The 26,081-nt window shown below is 40.6% G+C and overlaps 1 protein-coding gene across 11 annotated transcripts in view; it reads left to right on the forward strand.

Moving 5' to 3' along the window:
* The window catches only part of EHBP1 (EH domain binding protein 1), a 225,849-nt gene that overhangs the window by 9,131 nt on the left and 190,637 nt on the right, over positions 1 to 26,081 (forward strand). For all 11 annotated transcript variants that reach the window (XM_069787443.1, XM_069787444.1, XM_069787445.1 and 8 more), the window contains exon 3: positions 23,649 to 23,706. In XM_069787443.1, the coding sequence (XP_069643544.1) occupies positions 23,649 to 23,706 (58 nt within the window). The remainder of the gene's footprint in view (positions 1 to 23,648; positions 23,707 to 26,081) is intronic.

Consider the following 26,081-nt stretch of genomic DNA (forward strand, 5'->3'; position numbering starts at 1 on the left):
TCTATGTGGCTCTGTGTATTTATTTAGCAAAAACTGGTTTCAGGTTTTAGTTCATGTGCACACTCAGTCTACTGCAGTCATTCTGTGGGCTGTGTTTTGGGTGAGCTGCTGTATCGGAGCCTAACAGCACATAGGCAGATCCAATCTTCTTTTTTCTAATAGATCTGTTTTGAAAAATGACTTTGCTGACTAAACATCACATGGGCAAAATAATTTCTAGTTCCAGGGACAACTGAATTAAAACCATCAGGGGCATTTTTAGACTCTATCATATCACATCAGTTTTGACTCCCATATTACCATGGCCCACATCACTACTGCTCGTTTCCTTGGTGCCATCTCCACAAGCACCTGTAATGACCAGTCACCCTCCACATTCACTGCCTCCTCTTTCTTTACCCAAGAAGTAATATTTGCTTCCTTGCTGCTGTCTGATGGGTCAGAGTTGTCTGGGGCTGCTGGATGGGTGGCATTGGCCGCTGCAGTGGAAGATGTGTGTGCAGCTTTTCTAGGAGCATATATTCATCTCCACCTGTTGAGACAAGCCCCATCACCTTTCTTGTAGGCCAGGCAGACCAAAAATGTTCCCTAAGTCATCTCTGGGCTTTTCATTAGATACGTTGCAGCCTGATGCCCTAAGGTGATAGCTGTCTTGAACTTTCTTCAGGGCTAAGACTAATGCACTGATGCCTGTGCTTTTAAATCCAGTGTCATAAACTGACTTTTCCCTCTCAGCTGTGCTTGGGAAGAGTATTTGCATAGCCAGTACTGTTAATATCAAAAGCCATATTAAATGGAGTAATTGGAGAATCTGGACCATTGAATACAGTTGGCAGCACATTGTATGCTGCCACTCAGCAGGCACTGTGAACTTCCTTTACTTTCAGTGACTGCTCATTAAGTAAACTCTGAATCGCTTTGTTTATGGCAGTACATAGGAAGAGATTTAAAAGAACAGAGAAGAGCTGTCAAAACAGCTTAATTCTCTTTTCCAGCAAAAATCTAACTCAGCAGCCTGTAAATTTCCAAACCAACCTGTTGCTGATTTATCTGTGGTTTATTAGCAGAGGACTTAACTTGACAGCTCCTGGTAACACCTGACATGATTATAGCTCTGAAGTCACAGCTCTGGCCATGTTGGGAGGTGGGTGAATCTGGCTGTTCTTAACTGCTTGACTGTATTTTTCTTCTGGTTGTACCTACTGTCTCCTGGAAAACTGATTTAGTGGTTTCTCTCTTCCTGTAGGTAACCTGAGCAATAGTTGTATAAAATTGAAGTTGTGAAAAAAATCAAGAGAACAAGGTTTTTGAACTCCCTTTTGTCTTCAAGTGCAGATCTTAACTGGATAAATTACTTGGAATAAGTGTCTCTTAAGTCGAGCGAGTGAATATTCATAAAACTTCCCCTTGCATTCCTTTATCTTTGACATGTAAGAAAATTTTAAGAATGGGAAAGTCCTGACCCATTTTTCACCACTTCCTCTCACACCACAAAAAGCAAAAGAATCTAGCACAGTGTTACTTGGTTTTGAGGCACGTTTGGGATGATTCCTGTTTACTGTTAACACTTTTTGAAAGATCCTTTTTTAAAATACCAATGACAATTGGTGTCTTCACCCCCCTTTTTTGGGATTTGTGCCTGTAGAAAAGGGAATTTCAGGTTGTAGGCTTTGCTTTTGGTTTTTCATTTTCTTGCTAAAATTGTTTGCTTTCCTCCCTTTAGTTGGCTGCTCTGAGCTCCGATGTCTGCATACCCTTTCAGAATACCAAGACAGAGACAATCTTAAAACAGTAAAGGAATTATTTTCTTTCCCATGGATTCCTTTTTTTCATATAGTAAATGGGATTTTTTTTTTTTCCATTTTGAACTGAAAGATGACCAAGAGTGATCTTAACACCCTGAATTCTCATAGTGGCTGATATAATCATGGGATTTTTTGACAGAGGATTGAGAAAGTGCGTGATCACCCATACTGCTAGTATTGTAAACACATAGTGCTTGAGACATGATGCCTGCTTTAGTCCATGGCTGTAAGACTGTTCAGTCGGGTGTGGGGAGGCAACTCTTCTTTCCTGCCCCCATACTTCTCTTCCCTCTTTTCTTGGGTAAATGGTATGCCAGCTGAAAGCTAGCAGCTGCACAACAGGGGAGTGCTGGAATATGGTAATACAGAGAGCTTGGTAAAGGGTGTTGTGAGAGGACTGCCCCTGACACATCATCTGCTACCTGTGGGCCTGTGGCAGCCTACTGTGCCATGCTGCCTTGTCAAAGCCTGTCACACCTCCGCACCAACACTGCTGTTGCTTTTCTAGAGAGCTCGGACAGTCCTTTTCTGTGGGCATGCAACACTCTTATGGTTGATGGGGCAATGCTGTCAGTGGTTATGACAAGTTAGCTTGCTGTGTTGTTTTTCAACCTTGGGCTTCTCCCTTATTTTTAGCGATGCTTCATAGGGAAAAAGTTCTTGTGTGATGTCAAAATGTGTCTGAATTTTCTGTCTGGCCAGCAAATTCAGTGTTGTGTCGGAAAGTTTCAGCAGGCAATTTCAACCAGAGCTTATGGGGGTGGAAACCTCCAGCTATTATTTCCATGGGTTTTGTGACAAAGGACCTCTGGATAGAAGAGAGGAGTCTTGGTCAGACCCCATGGCTGCAGGTAAAAAGCCAGTAACTCTACCCTTTATTAAACACTGGAGAATCTGCAAGGGTGAGAGCTGCTGGCAGCTTGGCCTCTTTCCCTCTGCCTGGAACTATGGGTTTGTTTCAGTTTGTGCTTACACGCGGCCCTTCGTGCAAGTGTATTTTTGGAGCAGGGAGCTGCTAGATACATTTCTGTGTTTCTCTACTCCCCATCTGTTACCGTAGCCACCTCCTGCTCTAGCTGCCTCAAGAGAAGTGGTATTGCGAGGGAAAATGGCAGTAGAAATAGGCATGTTACCTGGGCTTTCAGTTTGTGGGTTACTCGCTCCTGGTGCTTGGTGTTCATTTTGTCCATCATCAGTAACTTCAGTACTGTGATAGCATGGCTAATGTTGATGTAGTACCGCTGCAGGTGACAGTGCAGTCCCTTGTCTCCTTTCCTATTGCTGTACCAGGAAACAGGCATATGGAAATTTTTGCCTATAGTTTCAGTCTTGTCTGGAGTGGACCCTAATAAAATATTTACAATGCACAAAGTCTGCTTCCTCCTGGCAAAAAAATGCTGACTTCAGTAAATACATTTTTCAGACCAATTTGTTCTTAGGGAAGTAGAGCATGTACTGTAGGGGGAAAAATAATACTTCTTTTAGCAACAGCTGTTAAAAGGAGGGTGCTTGCTTAATTTGCAATGAATGATAAAGTCAACAAACTGTAATTTAAAAAAAGAACATAATCTTGAGCTACTCTTGACTGTAGGAAGACTGCATACCCTAACTTGTTTATGTCCACCTCATTGTGAGAACTGTCAGTATCTGTTATGGTTGACAAAAACCCCATTAAGGCCCAGAGAAGCAGAAACCTGCTGCCTCGTTAGCCTCCCAGAGCGGGTTTTCTGCCCCCTTCTTCCTTCAGTGCTGTGCCATAGGTGGGCTCACAGAAGACTCAGTTAGGTTTGCCTCAGGTCTTCTTGTACAGGGTTAGTTTCTTCTATGCTGCCCTAGGAAGCCTTTAAAAATGGTTGGTCTTGCAGCTTTTTACATGGAACATTTGCTTGTTGTGTTTCAGCATTGCTCAAGGATGGGCAGGATGTGTTGTGAGGTGAGCTGAGCTGACAGGGAAGCAAGGCGAGTGAGGAGCAGAACATGAGGCTTTTCTCCCTGTTTGAATGTCTTCTGGTCTGCTGGGACAGGGTATACAAGGCAGATCCTGCTGGGTTTGGACATACAAAAACAGTGACCTAAATATGAGCAACCCAGGTGTGAAGCAAAAATAATTATTTCAGAGAACAGCCGTGGAGCCTTCTTGTATTTCTGCTGATGTCATCTCTTGGGTTAGCATGAGTCTTATTGTTGGGGTCTGAACTTCTCATACTGAACATCCCTTGCAGCAAAGGAGAAGTTAAAAGCGGTTGGGAGATGTTTCTGGAAGCTGTGCATAGTATGTACAAATATATACAAATATAGTTCAAGATGTGATGTGTATATATAAAATCAATGTATGTTGTTGAACCATCTTAGGAGGAGGGAAAGCCTGGATGCTGATGATGAATAGCAGAAGGGGTGGCTGTTGCTAGTAAGGGACAAATCTTGTCCACCCTCTGTTATTCTGGGAGGCTCCTAGGTGTGCTGTGGGGTACATGGCCCTGCTCAGTCCAGAAATCTCATCCTTCCTTACAACCTCAAGCCATCTCACTGGTAAATTAAGTAGCTTTGGAATAGTGAAGTATTTCATGTGGCTGAAATGCTCAACATAGTAGTAAACTCCAGGCCTTTATTCTCCTGTTGAATACAATTCCTTTCAGCTGTAATCAGATTTTTGTGTTTTATTCAGATAGATGTTTGTTGACCCAGGCCATGTAAAATTCTTACGACAAAATGTGCCCCCTTTAAAATGGGAACTTTGTCACATTGAGCTTTCAAACGTGATTTTGCTGAACAAGCAATATGCACATATGTATACTTGGTCATCATCTATATGCAGCAGCTCCACTGTTTTACTGTGCCTTTGCAATCTATGTCATACAGCAGCTATTCTTCCCTTATAGGCAGGAGTCAGTGGTACAGAAGTACATTATCTAGAGTCATTTTCGTGGAAATAGCTGCACAGCTAGTTTAAGCACTTCTGTAGCAAAATAAAGTGCATTTATATTTCTGATTGTACCAGAACAATTGTTCCAGTTCAGCGTAGCTTCCTTAAATGAAGTAGTTTTGTTGCAAAAACTGTCCTGAGCAAGCCTTGATTACTGAAAATGTTGTGCCTCTGCTTGTGTTAAGGGAGAAGTAATCCATTGTTACTTGCACCTGTAAGTCTGAACCCTAAACCCAGCAGTGCAGGTCACAGGGCAGGACAGGCGCTGGCTTTGGTACTGTCTGCTCAGCCATCGCTGATGGGAATAAATCTGAAATGAGGCTTGCTCAAACACAGTTCTTAATGTTTCACTTTCATAATAGTCACAATTCTTTCAGAAACTATTTTAAAAAGGAGGTTACATCTTCTCTTGGTGAATGCTAATTATGATTTCACCACTCTTTGAGTGACTGAGATAGTAGCAATCATACTGTTAAAGAAGAAATCTAAATTTAAAGTGTTCCAGGGATTCTTTTTGTGCTGAATGAAAACAAACTGCATTATTTAACTATTTCTACCTTTAAGACACAGGTAGAAAAAGTCTGGCTATTAATATCATACAATGTTAAAAAAATTCTGAGTGCATTTGAAAGGTGTTTTTTTATAACATTTTGTATTCAAAGGAAGATTTATAGCTTTGTAAATAAAAATGCAGTATGTGTCTGGCCTTCTTCAATGTAATTTTACTTGGTTCAAATTGATGTCCCGATCTCTTCAATAATCTCTTCAACCTGGTGCATCCTTATTGTCACCATGTTGTATTTTCCTCACTGTAAGTGGTTTTTCATATTGGTGTCACATGCCAGTTTCTGGGTAGTTGATGTGAAAAGGGTAGGAATAATGCAGCATACACAAAAAGAGTACTTACATGCTCTTACCATTTGGTACATTTATACACAGTTACAGGGGGATAAGAACTTATTTACAATTTGGGTTTTTTGAGCTGGTTATTGTATCAAAGCATGATTTCTCTATTTGAACTGGGGAAGTTGGTTTTGTACATGGGTGGCTATTGGAGTTGAGTTTTTTTTTCTATCTTAAGGCAAGTTCCCAGTCACAGCAAAGAAATTGCAAACATTGTTCTCTCTCACTACCCAGATGTAGTTAGAAGCTGCAGAGTAGTTTTTTGAGAGTACCAAAAGTAGAAGAGCTCGTGAAGCTATATAGGTTTTTAGTTACTAAAAGTAGTAGTAAAAGTTATTTTTGTTCCTTACATAAATAATTCTGTGTCGGTCAGTTTAGCACCTCCATTTGTTCAGAGCAGACTTGATAAATTCTGTGCAGTTCTTTCTGTGTAGGTGTTTTTGATCTGGAGAGGGAAATAAAGTCCTCTTTGCTTCTTATTCTACTAGAGAGAGTGGTCTAGTGGTAGAAACAATGTAAGTCAGAAAATCCTGGTTCTACGCTAGCCTTCCTTTCAACTTCCCTTGTAACTGTGTAGACAAGTCATCTTTTCTATCACTCCCTAATTTGTGTGCACAAATCATCTTCCGTCAACTTTCCTACAGGTTTACGTCCACAATTACTAATAAGTAGGATTTATGTCTCCTGTTAAAAGCCAGAAGGTAGCAGCTCTCTGTTCGGTGGTACTGGCGTAAAACAACTAAAAAGACGCTTTGCTGTGCTGACAATTTCTCTGTGCAAAAATTCTGCAGCCACGCAGCTCCATTATTAATCCAGTCTTACAAGACTGCTGTGTGATAGAGAAAAATGATCCCCATTTTATATCTCTGAAACTGAAATACAGAGAAATTGTGGAGAAGGTGCAAGAAACCCTCCCTCTCTGTACTGATAGGAATTGTATGAGTGCAGATTTATGGTAGCAAGACACTACATAACTGAGAAACCACAAGTAATACCTTACAAACTTAGAAAGATGTTGCCTCCCTTTTTCTTTTTTTTTTCCCAATATGAATCATGTTAATAATGAGGTTGTTTACAAGTGTGTTTGGTCATATGGGGTCAGAGTGGAAACTGTCGCAGAACATTGTATTGAGGTACAGCAGGACTGGTGAAGCAGAGTACCTGAGGAAAATGGGAAAGGTAATTCTGCAGGGGAGGTGATCGCATGATCACTGATCTACGGTTATTGATGCAGGAGCTTAAGCAAGGTTTTGTTGTGGGGAGGGATTTTTGTTTGTTTTCTATTTATTTTCCCCTTAGTGATGTGTAATTAAGAGTATGTGTAATGGATAAATGTCAGATTAGGCAGGAAGGAAGTAATTTGTACTAGGCTCTAAGTACATCCTTTCTAGATTGATGTTTCTAAAATATTTTATCCAGTGGTGGCGACAATATTAGAAAATGACAATAACTAAGGACCAAGCTCTGCTTCAGCAGAGGTGATAGATGCCTGAAGCATGTAATTGCACTTGAAAGGCTACATGTTGATTACTCCAGTGCAAAAAGTTCAGGGGACCTACACTGTTAGGTGTTGCAAGATTTCACTTGCAAATGTTGCGACAGTCTGCCTGACAGTTCAAACCAAAGTGCTTTAAAAGAGGTGTTTACCTAGAAACTGCAGCACTAAATGAAGGAAGAGAACTTGTTAAGCTCTGTGAAGACTTTTGGGAATAAAACTGATAGGATGGAGCTCTGTTACAGCTCCCACAAAGCCGTGGCTGCACAGCAAGATATAGGCTTATCATTACTGCGATATAATCAGAGCTGTTGGAATATTCTGCTTAAGCTTGTTGACTTCAATATATACATACACTGGCTGGCTTAGAATTGTTGATCCTTTCTTCCCCCCCTCCCCCCATTGCTGCAAAATTTGTTGTGATTTATTTTCTGCTTGGACTTTGGGTGATAGCTTTTTCTTTCGTATACATGCACAAAATCAGTCCCAAAGTCTAATGCTTGTTGGAAAGAGAATGTGAATATGGGCAGGGGGGGAAGTAACATTTTCTTTCCTACCCTTAAAAAATGCCAAGAATTCTATGCAGTGTGTTTGTTGCACCAGCATATCTGTCCTGTGACTTATGGTGTAAGAAGAGATAGGGTAGCACATGAGACATTTGAAATATTTATGAGGCTAAACTGTGAGAACTGCTCTTGAGTTTGGTCAGAGACAGGCTAAACTCTTAACTCTGACTCTCCTGAGAGAAGCAAACCTCCATCACCCATTTCAGAATTGCTGGTCTAGTTTGAGGCTGATTCTTCAAGGCCAGGATTGTACAGAAATTGAGTGCTTCAAAGCCAGAAGAAAAATGTAGGTACCTGTTCTACGTCTGGTGCTGTTATTCATGTGATGAAGCTGCCAATGTGTCATCTTTACCTTATGGATATTTTCTCTTTGTATTGTTTGATCCTTTTTTATCCCCTTTGGGTGTTCCAGCTCTAAGGTCCCTGGGTGCATGTGATCCCTGTCATGTCTTAGGCGAGGTAAGAGGGGGAAGGGAGAGTATGGCTGAGGTGAAGAGGGAGCCTGCATTCGTCCTCAAATCCTGGGGTCATTTGGACATGGAGAGTTTATGTTAGGTAAAGTGGGAAGTGTCTGATGCAAGAGCTTGTCTACACTTTGGCCCTCCTGGCCCCAATTTCTGCCCCGCCACTTTCTGCCATCCTGTTGCTGAGGAACATGCTTTATTTGTGGAATGGTGGAGGGCTGTCAGCCCCTTGGGAATAAGGTCTGCACAGGTTGGTCTGCTTGCCTCAGGGAAAGCTGGTGGTGTGTGCCTGCATGTGCTGCTGGGGATGGGCCACATGCATCAGAGGTGGCTTGGACACTCTGGATTTACTGTGCATCTTTACGGCAGGGTCTCTCAGCTTGGAAGCTGGACATTGTAGAGGCAGAGCACCTGTAGGAGGTGTTGCACTACCTGGGCGTGAGTGGAAGCACATCAAGTTCTGGCATATGCAGCTCCCATGGGGAATCCTGCCCTGCCCCTTTTGGGAAACTTAGATTTCTTTGCATTGTTCCAGCAATGTGAGGTGACATTACAAAAGCCAAATGTCTGGCTCTGGTTTATGCTTTGACTTCATAATTTTCTCCAAAACACTTTCATTGGCTTTGAAGTTTGAGGGTTTCAATGACCCAAAGCATCTTTGAACATTAACTGCATTGAAATGAATGAGTAAATTCACACCTCATTTGGTACTATATTGCTTGTCTGGCTGCAGAACAAACAAACCCAAATCCTGTATATGTTAAAACTGAGCACTAGCTTTCCAGCCAGAGCAGTGAGAAATAAGAGCCCTGACTCGCCTGCAGTGAAAGGGGTTAAAGGCTCTAGTCTACTAGGTTGCCTGTCTGCCTTCAGTGCTGAGGACAGAAGTTGCAGTTCCCCCGGCAAGGCCTTTGGGGAAGAGAAGTGGCTGAGAAGGCGTTGATACTGTGTGGTTGAGAAGGCATTGGTACTGCATGGGGTAACGTGTTAAACAGCAAGAGCTAGATATGCCAGCACTCACCTGTCAAAGCTCAAGAGACAAGGTTAAATTAACAGATCAAGCTGAGATAAGTGTTTTGTGTAAGGTCTTGTCTGTGCTCAGAAGCTGGAAAAGTTAAGGAGAGCTGACTTAAAGCATGAAGTACATAAATAAAACCATGCTGAACTCTCCTGTGAATGCACACATTCAGGAGATTTGCTCTTCACTGTGGTAGCCCGGTGATCTTAATTTTCCTGAGTGTTCCTCTCCGGGCCTGCCCATCTCTTTGAGGCGAGTGTACTGCTAGAGAGTGGGCATGCACATGTGTGTGCAGTGCTGGCCCTGCCAAGGCTGATGTTTCATCTGAGTGCTCCAGAAGTAAATATGTTAAAATTTTGCAGGCTTCAACTTTTGAGCCTTGTTTGTTTTAAAGATGAAAAGTGCATTTTATATCAAATATGCTGAAATATGTGGAAAATCTTATTTTGCAGAATCCAGGGAGTTTGTGTGCCCACGCATCTGTATTGTCCGTGTTGATGACTCTGCACATAACTGGTTTTCCCCCTCAGTGCTCTGTGTGAACTCTGCACAGCTAAAATTGATTCCCATTCCCTTGATGGTTAGTTTACAGAGTAGATTTTATTCATTAGGCTTCTTTGGCCCTAACTAGGCAAATATACTAAAACTCCAATTTGAAATTTAATCATTTACAGTAACTTACCTTAATTTCATTTACTGTAATACTCTTCTAGAAGCTTGAAATTAAAATTTTTCGTCCTGTTTATCCTCATGTAGTGCCAGATCCTGTAGCACTTAATCTGGTAGGAGGTTTTTGCCTTTCACTGTAAGGACACCGTTCTTGACTTGGCACAATGAGGTGTTGCAGTAAGTTTGAGAGGCTTTGTCTTTTACTTTGAGTGGATGGCTCTCAGCACTTTGCAAGATTAAGAGTGTATTTTGCTCCAGGAACCAGCCTAGCCTCCCTTTTTATTTGCCTTTCTGCTTCCAAGGAGAACTGCTTTTTACACCACACACATTTGTATTTACAGATAAAAAAAATTTAAATTGGAGTAAACTTGAAATCTAGGGTGAGACAAAATTACTTAATCTTTTAAGCTGTGTACTCTATGGGATAGAGGGGCTCTGTCTCTTTATCCCTTTGCCTCATTTAATGATACAAGACTGGAATCCAGCCTGCAAGACATCAAATCCACTTAATAAAAAATCTGGACAGCATCCAGGATTCTCTTCTATGGCTGCAGATGTTACTTTATAACTACCCCATGCTAAGATCCATCAGCTAACTAAAGTAGCCATTAGGCTAAAACACAATCAGGCATTTCACTATAGGACGGATAGGGTATGGGTTCTGTCTGTTCTAAGTTGACATAAAATACCAACCATGGCAGCACAGTAAGAAGGGAGAGGGCAGCATGGTAGCCAGTGTAGCGACCATGTTTAGTCTCCAGTTACAAACTCGGTGCATGATGGGTAGCAAAAGGCCTGAACTTAAGACTTGAAACAGTTGATAGTGGTGGTATCTATATGTCTTCATTGGCAATGTAAGCAAAGAAAGGACAGTGTTCATTTTTAACAGTTTATATCTCAAAAAAATTCTGGGAATGCAAATGACCTTTTGTACCTCAAGGAGTGCCCTCCTGTTGAATGTTGGTAATCAGCTGTAAGCTTTTCAAAGGAGAGTAGGTACAGCTCAGTGTACTGAAAAAAAATGTGAAGGACCACTACTCTTATTTTCTTCTGTAGGGATGCCGAGCCAAAGGGCTGACCTAGCTCTGAGGGCTCTGTTTGTAGGAGCATCTGACTTGCGTGAAAGCTAGATCAGGTTGTAACAGAAAAATATCATATAGGGAGATAGTTTAAAAAAATAAAAACCACAAACCACAAACAAACAAAAATGGCTGCTGAAAGATGTAATTTCTTTGTGCATTTTCAGCATCAGCATAAATTCAGCTATACTGTAGGCTCTGTATGTTTGCTTTTTTAAATCGAAACCTGTGCTTTAAAACAGTCATATTAAATATGCTATTAGTTTCCAGCTTAGCTGATCTTGAAATAATTAGTTACAATTCTAGTTTCAGATTGCTGTTCATGAGATGCCCAACAGCAGTTATTAGCAAAACCTGTTTAGGTCCTTAGTTGTTGGTGGGTTTAGGGTTTTTTGACCTTGAAATAGAAATATTTCATCAGTTGTATTGCAAATTAGGAAGTTTGGTATTTTCAAAATACTTTCCAATACTTAAAAGCTGTAAGATCATATTTTTACATTTCAAAATAGAAATAGAGGTCTTCCAGTTAGGAAATTTTTTTGCTTTTTTGTTTTGTTTACAATATCCAGCCCCTAGTGTTGGCAGGAGGTTTTGCTTGGTCTCTTGGGTATCCATGAGTTAATATGCATTTTTTTCTTAGCCAGTACTTGCTGCTGGGTATGAGCCAGGGGTGTGACTTTGAGGGCATTAATTAAAAGATTTGGTCGGTTTAGCTTCCTAAAAATGATACACATTTTTAGACTTTGTATGTACAATTCTAGGGGAAGAATTGGTGATCTCTAAATAGAAATAAACAGTGTTGCTTTTGAGATTGACTTCTGTAATCAGAGGTGTTAACTTCTGTTTCAGGAGGCAGCTTGGAAGCAATGTAACAACTTAATTAAACAGATTGAGCAGGAAGAGGAGGAGTTATTCTAATTTTGCAGTCTTTGGAACAGTTATTTAGCTGTAAATACTGATCAAATAATTTTTCTTCTTATGGCCATACCTCCATCTTAAAGCAGTTCTCAAAAGGCTACCAACATGAAATGGGGCATCTCATGGGAAACAGTAGTGGCAGTTTTGAATGGCCTACGCAAGTTCCTTGGAAACCATATGCAAAAATTTTGTAACTCTGGTAATTAATGGTTTTATTTCTTAACATGCAAGAAAATCATAGCTTTAGTTTTGGAAACCACCCATGTATAGCTTGCTGCTGCAAAATTTATCACATTGGCTTATTCTCATTTTTCACATTTTGAAGGTCTCATTAAGCTTGGAGAAGACAAGGTAGGCTTTGGGGCTTTTTGTTTTGCTTAGTGCACAAGCGTGTGACTTCGGTACCCAACTTTAAATGCAAGGTACCCATGTTTCCCTGTGGTGCTTTGATGCTGTGGCTGCTTCAGAGATTTCCAGTAACTGGTGCATTATTGCAGTTGTTAAAATCTTCTAATTTTGTGCCTCTGAAGGGTGGCAGGAAGGTGTGTTACTTCCACTGGTGCCCCAGCTATTGAGAGGAGGAGGAGTATTCCTCCTGGTAACCAGGTGCTTTGCTGAGAGCAGGTGATTTGTAATCCTGTGGTTGGTCATAGAGCCAAGGTGATGCCAGAATCAGAGCTGAGAAAGCACTTCAGGATCTCATCTTTCAATGCTCCCCTTCCCCGAAAGTGAGTTCATACTTCTTGATACCATATCTGTTATGGCTGTGGCAGAGAGCACCTGACAGTATTTGCAAAGTCTGGTCTCCTGGGCAGAGACAGGGGAAAGGAGCTAGCACAGCATGTCATGTTTTCACTTCCCTCCTTTCCCCCCCCTCCCCCCTTTTTTTTTTCTCTTTGTGATACTAATTTGCAAAAGCGAAAGGAGGCTGCTGGCAGATGAGGAACCTTTAATTGGAGAGCTCATTGTAGGTGGGCCAGGAGTGCCCATGTCTCAGAACAGATGCTGGTTAATTTAGGGCTCACTAAAGTCATCATTTAGAAAATGAAGTGTAAGTTTGTATCATACCAGCTCTTCCACGCTGCTCCCTGTATGGACACAGCATACCATAGATCTACCCCTTAGCTTACTATATGCTTGTGTTGTGCTACCCAGTGTTAGGCTACAGTCTTCTTTGCAGTGTAAATCAAGAGTTTGCACTGTCTTTATAGCTTCAAGCATATATTCAAGCTTTTCAAACTTTCCAGTATTGAAGAAGCAGACTACTGTGTGTCTTAGCACTCATTTGCTCTTTGTAGGTATCAGCCTTTTTAATTAAAAACACTAATTACTGTATAAGCATCTCAGTCCCATAATCCAGGCACCTGAGGTAGTGATATGAACTTTCTCTTTAGACAAACCCTTCAAGCTGGTACCATTCTGCGCTTGCTACACCCACTCAGAAACGTTTAGTTTGTTCACAGTTTCTGTGCATCTTCAAAAGATAGAAGTTGCTTTGTGTAATCCAAAACATGGCCTTAAGAAACAAAAACAAACACGAAAACCCTGGTGTAGTTGGTTTGGAAGGGAGCTTTAAAAGATGTACGGTGCCAGATTCTCCTATGCCTGCCCATGCTGAACTGTAATTTTCTTCAGTATGAGTCCATGGATTGCAAGGAGAGGAGGAGAATGGAGGCATCTGAGACTTGCTTTGTCCAAGTCCTAACATGGTTGTTGGAATTTCCATGGAACAGAAGTCAAAACCTTTTTTTGGTATCTGTGTGTGAATGTGAAACTCGCCCAGGCAGTAAGAACAGCAAAGATCATCCTCTTTAATTGCTCATAGTAGGCTATGCAGAATTTCTTAAATCCATTTTAGACAAATTGGAGGAAGAAGATTCTGTTGTGAATAGTTCAGTTTTCTAACACTGTGGTTTTGGTGAAAGATACACACTTTTTTTATGTTCTGCAGGAATTGCAGAAAAAATAGATTTTTTTTTTTCTCTACTGTTTCCAGATTGAAAAACAGAAGGGCCTTCTGTTTGAATGCTATTTGAGAAAAAAAAATTATGCAAAATGGAATAGGATCTGTTTTGTAATAGGGTCTTATTAAAATTGACAATGATGTGCTGAGAAGCCTCTTGCATATTTTTAGTACAGAAATACATTGTTTGATGCAGGCATTTGTTTTTGATAGGTTGAAGCTACATTTCAGGCAGCATTTGTCAGTCAAAGAATTTTATTTTAGCTATGCTTTTTGCACTTTTTATAGTGAGAATACATCTAACATTCACATTTGTAGTGCTTCAGAGTAAGAAGGGGTAACACAATAGTTTAAGGTATCCTCAGTAATGCACATACATTGTTGTACAGAGATATTATATTTGGTCTATAGGTAGAGGTATAGGTAGGTCACAGAGCATGACTAAAATCAAAGGGAGGGTTGATGCTGCTCAGTGTCTGTCTGAAAATTTTCTGAAGGCTGTATAGTCAGTGTGGATGGGAGCTGGAATTTGAATTCAAAATTCCTGGTTTACTTGGTCAAGTTTGCTAAAACTGTGTTTCCCTGATCCTTGTCACTAATCTGTTTTATTGTTTTACACCACAGTGAACACGGACATTCATGAAGAGAGGGGCAGATAATGCCGATCACTTGTGTCCGCTTAAGGAAGTGCGGGATGTGGAGGCTGGGTGCACGGAGATCTGCATTCAGCACGTGGGTTTCACAGAAGATAGATGGTCTAGCACTTCACCTTCTTAAACCAGCTTTCAAATGCGCTGTTATGTATGAGATGAAAATGAGCTTGATTTCTAACTAGTTTGTGTTTATTCACTTTGCAGTTGTCAGGCTCCAGCTCTGTAGGGAAGAAGATCAGGGTAGCGAGTTCACCACGGGTCAGGACTGGGTGGACTGTGCAAGCAGGTTTGTGTAGCGCCTGCTCTTGCCATGTGCAGCTCGGGAGGAGCGACCTACCAACTCTAAACTGAAAGTGTTTTTTAAAAAACTTTGATTCATTGTTGTTAAAATGTAGACTAAATATTCTGAAAAAAGAACATAAAAAGGAAAATCGTGCATCTGAGAAAGATCTGACTCATGGTAGCCTCCTGTGAACTTTCCACTATAAAGCAACATGCTCCGCTCTTTCCATTTAAGGTTTGTCTGAATGGCTCCATTAGCGTGTACTCCTCCCTGCCAGTTAGCCTGAGCCCCTGCTAGCCATGCACAAAAACCTGACCTGCATTTAGTGGTGTTCTAATGCTCTGAACTTACTTGACTGGGAAGGTTGGAATTACAAGCAAGCTTTTAGGTGGCCTTAAGCAGCTCTTGTTTTCTGTAGGCGTTGTTTGTTACAGAGTATTGGGAGGCATTTCTAAGCTCTGGTGTGGTGGGATGTGTAGTGTAAACACGTGGACTAAGCATTGCTGGAGTAAATGTCTGCCTGAGGGAAGTGTCTATGATTATAGCAGAGTGAGATAAGACATCCACTTGGTCCTTCTGGTGCAGTACTCTTAACCCCTCCTTGGGACAAGCAAGAATAAATTGGACCAGGCAAAGAAAGCTTCTACGTGGAGGGCAGCTGGATGTGATGTAAAATTCAGGGCCTAGTCGACAAATCCTCCTGTTACTGCCAAAAGGACGTTAAAGAACACAATTTCTGAAGACTAGGGTTAGTTTGTGTATTCTGCAATATAAAATTCTGTTGCAAAAAACTTTAAGAAAAGATTTGCTAGATAGTCCTGTTGAGATTGTTTTGTTTAAGATTCTTTGCTGCAATAACTCCTTGAAAAATGAAGCTGAATCTGTCCTTGTTGGTTGTTCTGAATAATGGATGAACTTGGCCCTTGTTTAATCCGGCTCATTCTGCAAACTTCGTTTGTGTTTGGTTTAAGAAAACCAAGTCATCAGCAGTACATGCTACACATTCCATGCTCAGCCTCGCAAATAGATGCTGTGCAGATTCAGTAGGTCTGACTGCACTTGTAAAATAGTTGTAGTGTCTTGCTTTGTCCCTTTTTTGTTTAAACCAAGCAAAGCCAGACTAGAGCTTCTTTCGAAAAGCAAAGCATAATCTTGAGACTTAAGTCTTGCTGGGGCCAGTCTGTTCAGCTGCAGATGTATTAAAAAACCCTAAAATTCAGTTCACAGAGAAAATCCTGGTCTTTTGACAGCTTGTGTAGTCTTGAAAAAATAGAGACCTCTGGTGGGAAGAAATGAAGGAGGAATTTTCTGTGTTAAGCGTACAAAGTGAAGATGCAGAAGCGGAGGGATCTCAGCTATGGTGTCTTCTTGCTGTGCCTGTTTTAAAGGTTTCTCTTTTGAAATTTCCCAGCCTTGCCAAGACTACTGGATTGTTGCAGTGAGGGAAGAACAAGCTTTGTCTTATTTTAGGGGCTTGATGCATATTTTGCAGTGAGTTAGGTTGGGAGACTGCTGTTTTGATTCAGATAGTCTGACATGGTAATGCTGTGAGATGGTTCAGAAGTCTGTTCAAAGGCCTTATGTGGGAGTCCGCAGTGAAGTGGGAGCAGACGGACAACGCCAGGTGAACATGTCAGCCATCCTACCTTAATTTGCTGGTGGATATGTCCTGGCATCTTGTACAACTACGCTGAATGATGTCTGGGTACAGAGTGTTTTGAATACCCTTAACTTCCACCATGGAAGTTAAGGGGAGGTGGGGAAGAAAACCCCAAACCCCTTCCTAAAATTGCAAAGCTTCATCTTGTAATTGTACTTCATCTTATAATTAGCTCAGATGGGTTTTATCTGCATGGTGTTTTATTTTCTTCTTAATGTTTCTGGTTTTTGCAATCAGTGCTGTACCTTCACTCGGCAAGAGGGCCCATTTGGCAAATGCATCAACATGTGACATCATTCTTACCAGCATCTCTAGGCCTGTTTAAAGCATCGGTGGTGACTTCACTGCACTTCCTGGAGTTGTAGGCAGCTGTGGAATTTCATTGATCATGACCAACAGGAAATTCTGAAGGAAAAAAAGCCTTAGTACAAGGCTCATGAAAGGCCATGATTAGTTCCTTGGCTAATGGTAATACATGGCATAGTGTAGGTCCCAGTGCAGAAGAATACACTGCAAAGAGAGCTTTTCAAAGTAATTATCTGTAAAATGAGGAAAAGTAATGTTCATCCCAAATTAATGGTGGTGTAGAACTGATCACATTTATTTTTGAGAAACCATTAGATAGCCTTGATAGCATTCCAGCAGTTGTGTAGAAAGCTGTGTGCTCTTGGGGAGGGAGGATTGGATCATAATGAAAACCTTGCACATCATGCTGGCATGCACAATGCAGAGGGGACAAAAGGTTATTTAAAAAAAAAATTCTTATCAGAAGTACTTTGACATTAGTCTTCAAGTAATTATTTTTATCCTTCAATAGGTGCATCTGCATGCTATTGTGCTAAAACTGCTGCTTCTCTTGTTAATTATACTCCTTTAAGCTTGCTTCACAAGAGTAATCTAGCAGCCCATAATAATTAATGCAGTTCATATCAAACACAGTAAGAATAAAACAAGCTCAACTGGAAAAAAAAAAGGGGGAGGGGGAGAAGGCAAAACCTAACACTTGGGCATTTTGATCCCAAAACAAACATGCAGGCTGTAGTGTGTCTGTGTACATACAAAAAAGGTACCTTGTGCATTACAGGCATTTAAAGGTTATTGAATGTAATGATACTTTGTTATAAACAAATACTGTTACCTATTTTCTCTCCTTTCACCAAAAGGTTGTTAGTAATTGGTCTTCCATTGGCTTCAGTGGCCATAATTAAAGTTAAGTGCATTTGCAATTCTTTCCAGCAACAGATTCTAAACATAAGTCTTTTACAGTTTGGTTTGTTTTGGTGGTTGGTTTTTTGTTTTGTTTTGTTTTTTATCAAATGGTAAGTTTGGTGGAGAGATAGGTCCTGGTTAATGTTATCTGCTTCTGCTGAAAGGTTTACAAAACAAGAGTTAACAGGAGACTTGATACCTTTTATGTCCTTCTTTCACAAGTGATATTTAGAGAGTTCTGTAATCAAAATGTTGTGCAAATGTTTCCTGGAATGATCAAACCAAACCCCAGAAGACCTTGAATCTTGCACAACCTCCTTTTCAATCGGTGAAATTTGTGGCATATAAGGTAATGACCAGATGACATAGTTTTTTTCCAGCCTGGGGAATGGTTTTATTACTTTATTTAATAGTTGTGGATATGGCAAAGTCTGGTTCCAGTATTTTGTTTTATTTTATTTTTTAAATCAGTTGTTTCAATGGGAGAATCGAAGATACCAGAATCATGGCTTCTGTCTGACAGGAATAGCAGGCATGGTTTTGAATTATAAATGTTTTATTAATCTGTATTTTAAATCTTGTTTTAGTTACTTAGTATGCAGGGCAGCGATGAAGCTCTTTTACTGAGCCACAAACTTTGAAATCATAATCTTCCCTGCTTTGCTGAATAAGTTTCACTTGCAAGTAACAAAATAAGCTTACTACTGTAAGTTGCCTTTCTTCAGGGATAGTTTCTTGTGAACCACACAAAAATGAGTAAACAGCAAATACAAGTTTATGGTAGGCTTTATAAAATACGATCTTTTGGATCAAAGCTGGATCCTTCAGTACCTGCCGCTGGGTCCCTGCCTTTCACGGTGGCAGTGTCTGATGCCCCAGTGCTTCTGGCTTCCTTCAGCTCCCCCTCCCAGGGGGCTGCTGCTGCTTTGGCAATGCTGCATACTGGCATGGGGTGAAATGCAAAGCACCACCAAGCCGATCATGTTAGATTCCAGTACAGTATTAAATATTCCTACTGAAAGATTGGTGGTGTTGAATTGTACAGATTGAAGCAATTACTTGGCATGGAGATGTAGCTGTTCAGCTAAAACCCACTTCTTTCCCCCACTCCAACCCTATTGTCATAGGGTTAGTGGTGTGTTATTCCTTACCTTAAACATACTGGCTTTGCTGGAGCTGAATAAGTGACTATCTAAAAGCTGGCGGGTTTAAAGGAATGAGAAATGTTGTTTGTGCAGCACAGGAAACTAATTTTCTAAATTTTTTTTTATAGCTGACCATTAGTATTTGTTCAGTTTGCACCATTATGCATTTTGTATTTGGAATGATCTCCGAGTTTACAGAGTAAACTTATAAAGGATACTAAAACCAGTGTTCAGCCTAATTCGTCAGAAGTTATTTTATTTGCTTTTATTGTTGGTTAATGAGCAGCCCAGCTTTATGATGTTGAAGGAGGGGAGAAGTCTGAAATGCTTTAAATGAGCAAACTGCATTATGTGGGTGTGGCCATTGCCTAGCACCGAGACATCACTAATAACCTTGAATGCAAATTTGCCGATTAAAGTATGAGCTGGGCTTTTTCTTCTAGAAGTGTATTGGCATATAAGAACAATGAACAGATTGTGGAAGAAAAGGTTGCTCTTGGCTTAATTCGTAAAACAGTTCTATGGAGATATTTTTAAATTGTTGGATTTGTGACTTTCTTGAAGAAAATCCCTTAGAAAAACTGCTGTTCTTTCTCTGTTGTTTCAGTTAAGCATGTGCTACGCTTAGTGGGGAAACTCATCCTTGGGAATATTTTCTTCTCTTCCCTTTTCTCCCCATTCCATTTTGCAAAATTTTCTGTCTCCATATTTTGGTAACCTTCCTTGTTTTGTTTTGGCGCAGTACCTCTGGATGTGGAGATACATACTTGAAGCTGAAGGAGCAAAATATACTTAGTACTTAACAAAATAAATATAATGGTGAAAGAGCCTAGGGGAACAAGTGCTGCTCATGGTCTCCCATCAGCATGGCTTGGTCTTGTCAGTCTGAATTGAGACTCTAGTTGGCTTTTTCATTTTAGTGTATTTCTTTATATTGCTGGCAGAGGGAGTTCTTCAAAATAGGGAAATAAATCCAGGCTTGGTGATAACTGTGTGTGTATGTGATGCAGGCACAGCTCCTGCTGAAGAACTGTATTGAAGCACCAGCTGTCTCTGACAACCTGTGTAAAGCCAAGCAAGCAATGGCATGGTTTAAAATGAAATGAAAGAATTAGAATTAAATGTAAGGTCAGTTACCAACCTGGAACACATGCGTACCAGTATCACAGGAGATGACTGTCATGTCTTACTGCCCATATCTGATTTTTTTATTTTTTTATTTTTTTTTCTGTCCACACTTGGAAGGATTTCTGCATTGAGGCTTGTCAACCATTGACAATTGTTTTATGCTACTTAGTTTTTCAGAATAACTGTGTTGTGTCTACATATAGCCTCTTCTTAACTCTTGTCTTTTCTTGAGGCATCTGGCATAGCCACGGGTCTTTTCTAGAGTACCTTGTAATGAAAAATATCTGTGGTGCAGGAGTGCAGGTATGGATTCATTTCTACTTTGAATTGACTCGCTTCGGCACTGACACTCCTCCTGTTTCCTCGCTTTGCTTTGCTGTCTTGCTTCTCTTGGCCCATTTGTTTGCACATGTATGTAACTGTTCTTGGGCCATCTCCATTGGGTGCTGGCCTCCTGGTTTAGATGTTGGCACCATGTGGAGCTGAGTGTGCTGCTTTACTTTTCCAGCTTGTGGCATGTTTCCCCCCGGGAAGATTATCCAGTGCCATTGTAAGAAAAAATCACTTCTGATGCCAAGATACATAAGACAAGATCAAAACAGATCTAGAGGGACAATGCGGTGTCACCATTACCTGAGCTGGAGCTGCAGGGAAGGAAGGGACCTGTGCAGGATCCTTCTTAGCCTCCCTCACAGGATCTCTGGAGAACTGAGTGCTCTTCTGATGAGAACGTGTGGAAATCTACTTTTGAAATCCATGTGTTGGAATTCAATGTTTTCGTGATCTACTAAGTATACCATGAAGAATGTCTTTTTGTCTCTTGGGTGTTTCTGATAGCTGGTGTTCCTGTACACCTGAGCAGGCCAATGCCACGGCAAGTATAGCGGCTGGCTGTGCTGGCGAGAAGAAACAGGGAGGAGACATTCTGCTGAGCACTGTGTCCCTTTAGATGAAAGGGAGAAGAGGTGGAGAGCTGGTGGCAGTGTGGACTTGTGCTCTTAACCTCTGCAGGCGTTGTCCTGCCTTTTCCTACTGAAGGTCCTATTTGTGTGATTCCTGGGACACAGAGTGCCACTCTTGGAGGGAGGGTTGTCTTCAGTGTAACCACTGGTACTGCAGGAATGCATCTTCTTTTAACTGTTTTCTCTTTTTCTTCCCTCCCACACCTTCCCCTGCTTCTGGCATTTTTTTGTGCTCAGAGGCAAGCTTAGGATTGAATGAGTCAAGGTTAGATGAAATTTGGTTCACAGGCTAGTTTCTGAAATGGGAATAAGTCAGTTTAAAGTGCAAAGTCAAATAACTCTGGAAAAAATTGTTTATTGTAGGCATGGGTTTGGATTGCTTCGCTTCAAGGAAATTGCTTGGGGGTGGTTTTTTTTCCTGGTGGCGCAAACACAGCTCCCATCAAAGTGAATGGGGGTGTATGCCAACAGATGAGAACCTAACACACCTGACACCAAGTGAGCAAAGAACTTTTGAAGTACAACAGTATGACTCATTACCGAGCAAGATTTTGCAGGAGAAGCCACAAGCAGAGTGTCCTGGTTTCAGCTGGGATAGAGTTAATTTTCCTTCTAGTAGCTGGTATAGTGTTATGTTTTGGATTATTATGAGAATAATATTGATAACTTAGTCATTGCTAAGTAGTGTTTATATACTAAGTCAAGGACTTTTCAGCTTCTCATGCCCAGCCAGCAAGAAGGCTGGAGGGCCACAAGAAGTTGGGAGGGGACACAGCCAGGGCAGCTGACCCAAACTGGCCAAAGGGATATTCCACACCATGTGACATCATGCCCAGTATATAAACTGGGGGCAGTTTGCCTGGGGGGATTGCTTCTTGGGAACTAACTGGGCATCAGTCGGCAAGTGGTGAGCAACTGCATTGTGCATCACTTGTTTTGTATATTCCAATCCTTTTATTATTATTATTGTATTATTATTATTATAATTATTAGTTTCTTCCTTTCTGTTCTGTTAAACTGTTCTTATCTCAACCCCTGAGTCTTACTTTTTTCCCTGATTCTCTCACCCATCCCACTGGGTAGAGGGGGAGTGAGCAAGCAGCTGTGTGGTGCTTAGTTTCTGGCTGGGGTTAAACCATGACAAGAGCCAACCTATAGTTTAGGTCACCTAAACAAGCCATAAGAGTGAATTTGCACAGTTAAATGCAGTAGGTTATTTCACTTTCAATTTATCCCAACCTGGAAATTAAGGGATATATTAAAGGAGTAAGGTGCAATACAGAATAGCAAATAAAAGCTTGTGTCTTAATTTCCTTTGCAGCATCTGCCTTTAACTCTGTTTTTCAGGAGAACTGTAGTTTGAGAGGGGGTTTAAATGTAAATCATAGGTGATGTATTAGTTTTATTGTAGCCTGCAGAAATTATGAACAGCTCAATGGGAAGGTATATAATACAGCAGCCAGCACTTCCGTGCTTAAAATGACTATTAAACCAGTTGGGTTTTCATTTGAAAAGTTAGTTATGAAGTAGGTGGTCTGCCTGTGAGGAAAATACTAGGATAGCAGTGTGAACACTGCTTTTTTTAATTCAGAATACTTGTGTGGATTTTTTTGGGTGCATCTTTCAGTAATGATTTGAGCGCATTGGATGTTAGCAAGAAAAAGTCAAGATACGTTTTGTTTTTCCCCCCATGATTTTTTTTTTAAACATGAAACAGGGTTTTCTGTTGGCTTTAGAAACACAAGGATTCTTACACCAGTGTGTCAAAAATCCGAGCAGCAATTTTTTTCCAGGCAGAGTCACAGGTTTAGTGGAGATGTGAACTCCATTGAAAATCATTTATGGGTGGATTTGCAGTCAGGCTTGTTGATGGAATTTGGGTCATCAGCCATAACACAAAGCTGGAATGGAGGGTCAGGAGCCTCTGGGAGAGGGGTCATGGGTCTGAAAGTAGGACCAGAAGTGTGGCCATACAATGGGAAGCGTATCATGGGCCAAAAAAAGAAGCCTGGAAGTTAGGTCAATATCAAAAAATCACTCAGAGACAACTGTAAAACTAATAAGGTAGAAGTAATTGGGCTGTAACTATTAACCAAGAAATAAATCTTAAGAAATTTAAAGAGAAAATAATTTGTACTGGAAGTGTCCTTTGAGTTTTCCATGTACATTCATTACAAATACCAAATAAACAATTGCTTGGAGAGCCACACTGAGTTTCAGCATGTTTCTCCTTCTGAGTAAAAGTTGAGGAAGCGCTGATTTATCTGTCTCTGGTCATCCAAGGAGATGTTGAGGAGTAATATAGGACTTGATTCTCTTGTTTGAGGTATTCAAGTAGAAAAAAATAATCCTTTGGGGATGAAAAAGTGAAATTGCCTGTTTTCTTTGCTGCTTAGCAGTACCTTTTCAATATGTCTGCATAAGAATTCAAACTAGAGCTTGCACTGATGTTTATTTGGGGTACTGGATTGTTTCCAGGGTGTCTTTGAAGAGGCTGGATCCCGTTCTCTGCCCCATGGAAGAGTTTCTGTTCAGGTGTGCTGCTCGCTCTGGGGAGATGCCCACAGGCAAGGAGAGCAGGAGAACAATGACATTAGTGTGCGGATTGGAGGACAGCCTTTTTCTATAAATACATGTTATTTTTCTTGTTAGATGACCAATGTTGAGAGTGGTTTTTAGATGAGCTATTTTTAAGAGATAATGTATCCACTAAGGATGTCATTATGTATTGCAAGAGTTTTAATATAAACTGTTTACATATTGATCTTGTTGTAAATTAAGCTGTTTCTTCCTTATCTTCAACAGGCAGCCAGATAAACTAGTGGTGGTTTGGACAAGAAGAAGCCGAAGAAAATCCTCTAAGGTTAGTTGATTGCTTAATAAGTCCCAATTTCAGTGGCAAGAAGGGTCAGCTGTTTGAGGGACTGGTTTCTTGAGTGTGGGGAGCAGCCAAATAAATGAGAAATATTTTAATTGTGTTTCTTTTCAACCCAGTTTAGCCATGAAGTTCAGAATAAGCTGCTGTTGATAATGCTAATTTATGGAAACAGTTAACTCTGATTTCAGCTTTGGTTATTTGTTTAGCAGAACTGTATCATCATCAGTTCAATTTCAGTTATTAATTGCTAGACCTAATTAGAAAGGAGAATCTGTTTCACTACTAAAAGTGTATTAAACATAATAATAAAAAGAAGTAATAAAGAATCTGACATGACTGCAATAGGGAGATAAAGTCTGAATAAGAGGCTATTTCTCAACTAGAAAATACTACAAATCAAAAAGAATAAACGCAGGCTTTTTCAGCTAGTATTGTATATTTGAATTAAATGTTAACATTTTACTTCCACAAATGCTGTGAGGAAGCATGTGAATTTGTGTTTTATGGCTAGTGACTTGGTAGCCTGAGGAAAGGGAAGCTCCAAGTGAAGTCTTTCTAGTATTTGGGTGTTCATAAAGTTTGTCTTGTGTGCGGTTGGGTTTTTTGATATGTAAAAGTTTGCAAGCAGAGTAGCCCTCTCTTCTGTGAGCTTCACCTTACTTTTCTTCCTGCAGTAAGAAATCTGAAAGCCTTGTGAGATTACTGTCTCTTTGTTAAATGGTGCTCAGTTTGTCCAGACTGCTGAATTTTACTGCTCTGACAGTAAGATGCAGTTAGCCTCTGTGGAGGCTCCTTTGGGTCTGGGGTGAAGGGAAAGGTGAGACATTCTGTGTGTGTGGCTTGGTTTCCATAGAAAATGAAACCCGCAACACTCCCTATTTACACTGAGATTGAAACAAATGGCAGTCATTTCTAAACTTCTTCAGTGTCCAGTATGACAATGTCTTGTATGGTATTGTATTATTGACTAATAAGAGTAAAATCTTTTTGTCAATCCTAGCAGTCAGTTGTTGTTGCCCAGGGGAGCCTATTTCACACATACAGCAGTCAAGCAAAGGTCTTTGTACACTGGTCGTATAGCAGGATTTCTTTTGCTGCCTTGTGCCCTCTGGTATAGGGCTGTCCCCTATCTGTCCAAAAGCTTGAGAAGGGCAACATGAATGAGCTGAGGAAAAGAAGCATCCTAACCACTGGGCAGGTTTGCAGGGGACAGGAGTGTGTGCTTGTTTCCTCCCTTCCCAGGACCATCTCCTCTTTGCGGTAACTCACCTGTACTTGCTCATTCCCTCTCCCCACAGCTGTTGCATCTCACCCTGGTAAGGCTTATGGCAAGTGGTCTGGACCAGAGGGGAAGTTTTGGAACTCAGCCTTTTAGTAATTCTTTAATTTAGTTAAATAGAGATGGTCTAAGCCCCCCTTTTTTTTTTTTTTTTTTTTTTTTTTTTTTTTTTTTTTTTTGGCGTGTGCATGTAACTCAAAATGATACTTCAAGAACTCTGGGATGGTGGAGAGAGGGCACCCATGATAGAGAAGATACCTTGAAATAATCATATGTTGAAGAACTTAAATGTTTAGAAAATGTGATACACATTTTCCTACCTTACTCAGGAGAGACTTTGGGGTTCTTTTTACTGGTACTCCTCTTTTTCTGACTTATTTTTCTGATTGTCATGCATATTTGCTGTATTTTGTCTTTTAACTTGAGGTCTAAATTATTTTAAGCTGTTTTACCTAAAGGTTGGTTACTGACTGAAAGTGACTGCACAACCAAATGCCTGCTCCACTGTGTGCATCCTAAATTCTGCTTTAGGGTATGAAAACCCAAAGGTGTTACCTGGTTAGTAAACAAGCGTGTGAACTTAGTCTGGCACATTTTCCAAGGTAGCTGCTCATGTTCCATGTTCGTACTCTGCAGCAAAGCCAGTCAGACTATTCCTCTTTTGTTGAAGGATAAACTATCTCAAGTTACCTTGAATTTATAGCATGGTGTATATATATGTAGGCAGTAACTGCTGATGTATGGTGTCTGTTGTGGCTTACCCTATGATAACTTTTCTATCTTAGTTCTGTTTAATTTCTGTAGAACAGAGAAAGATAATACGGAACAGTAAATTCAATACTTACACAAGCATTGTAACCCTGAAAAGCTTGGTGAGAAGCAAGGTATTTGTCCATGAATGACTGGTTTGCTGAGATTCAGAATATGTTCAGAAACAGAAGTCCTAACAAAAGTCCAGTAGGGCTTTGTGAAGTGATGGGTTTCTGCCTGTGGTGTTATAGGCATGATGCTGTAGGCTTCAATGGCAATATTTCGTTGAGGCAAGAGAATTTTCTGACACTAGCTCAGCTTTTTGGGCTTG

The sequence above is a fragment of the Haliaeetus albicilla genome, chromosome 7 (genome assembly GCF_947461875.1).
Source record: "Haliaeetus albicilla chromosome 7, bHalAlb1.1, whole genome shotgun sequence".
In the NCBI taxonomy this organism is placed as follows: domain Eukaryota; kingdom Metazoa; phylum Chordata; class Aves; order Accipitriformes; family Accipitridae; genus Haliaeetus; species Haliaeetus albicilla.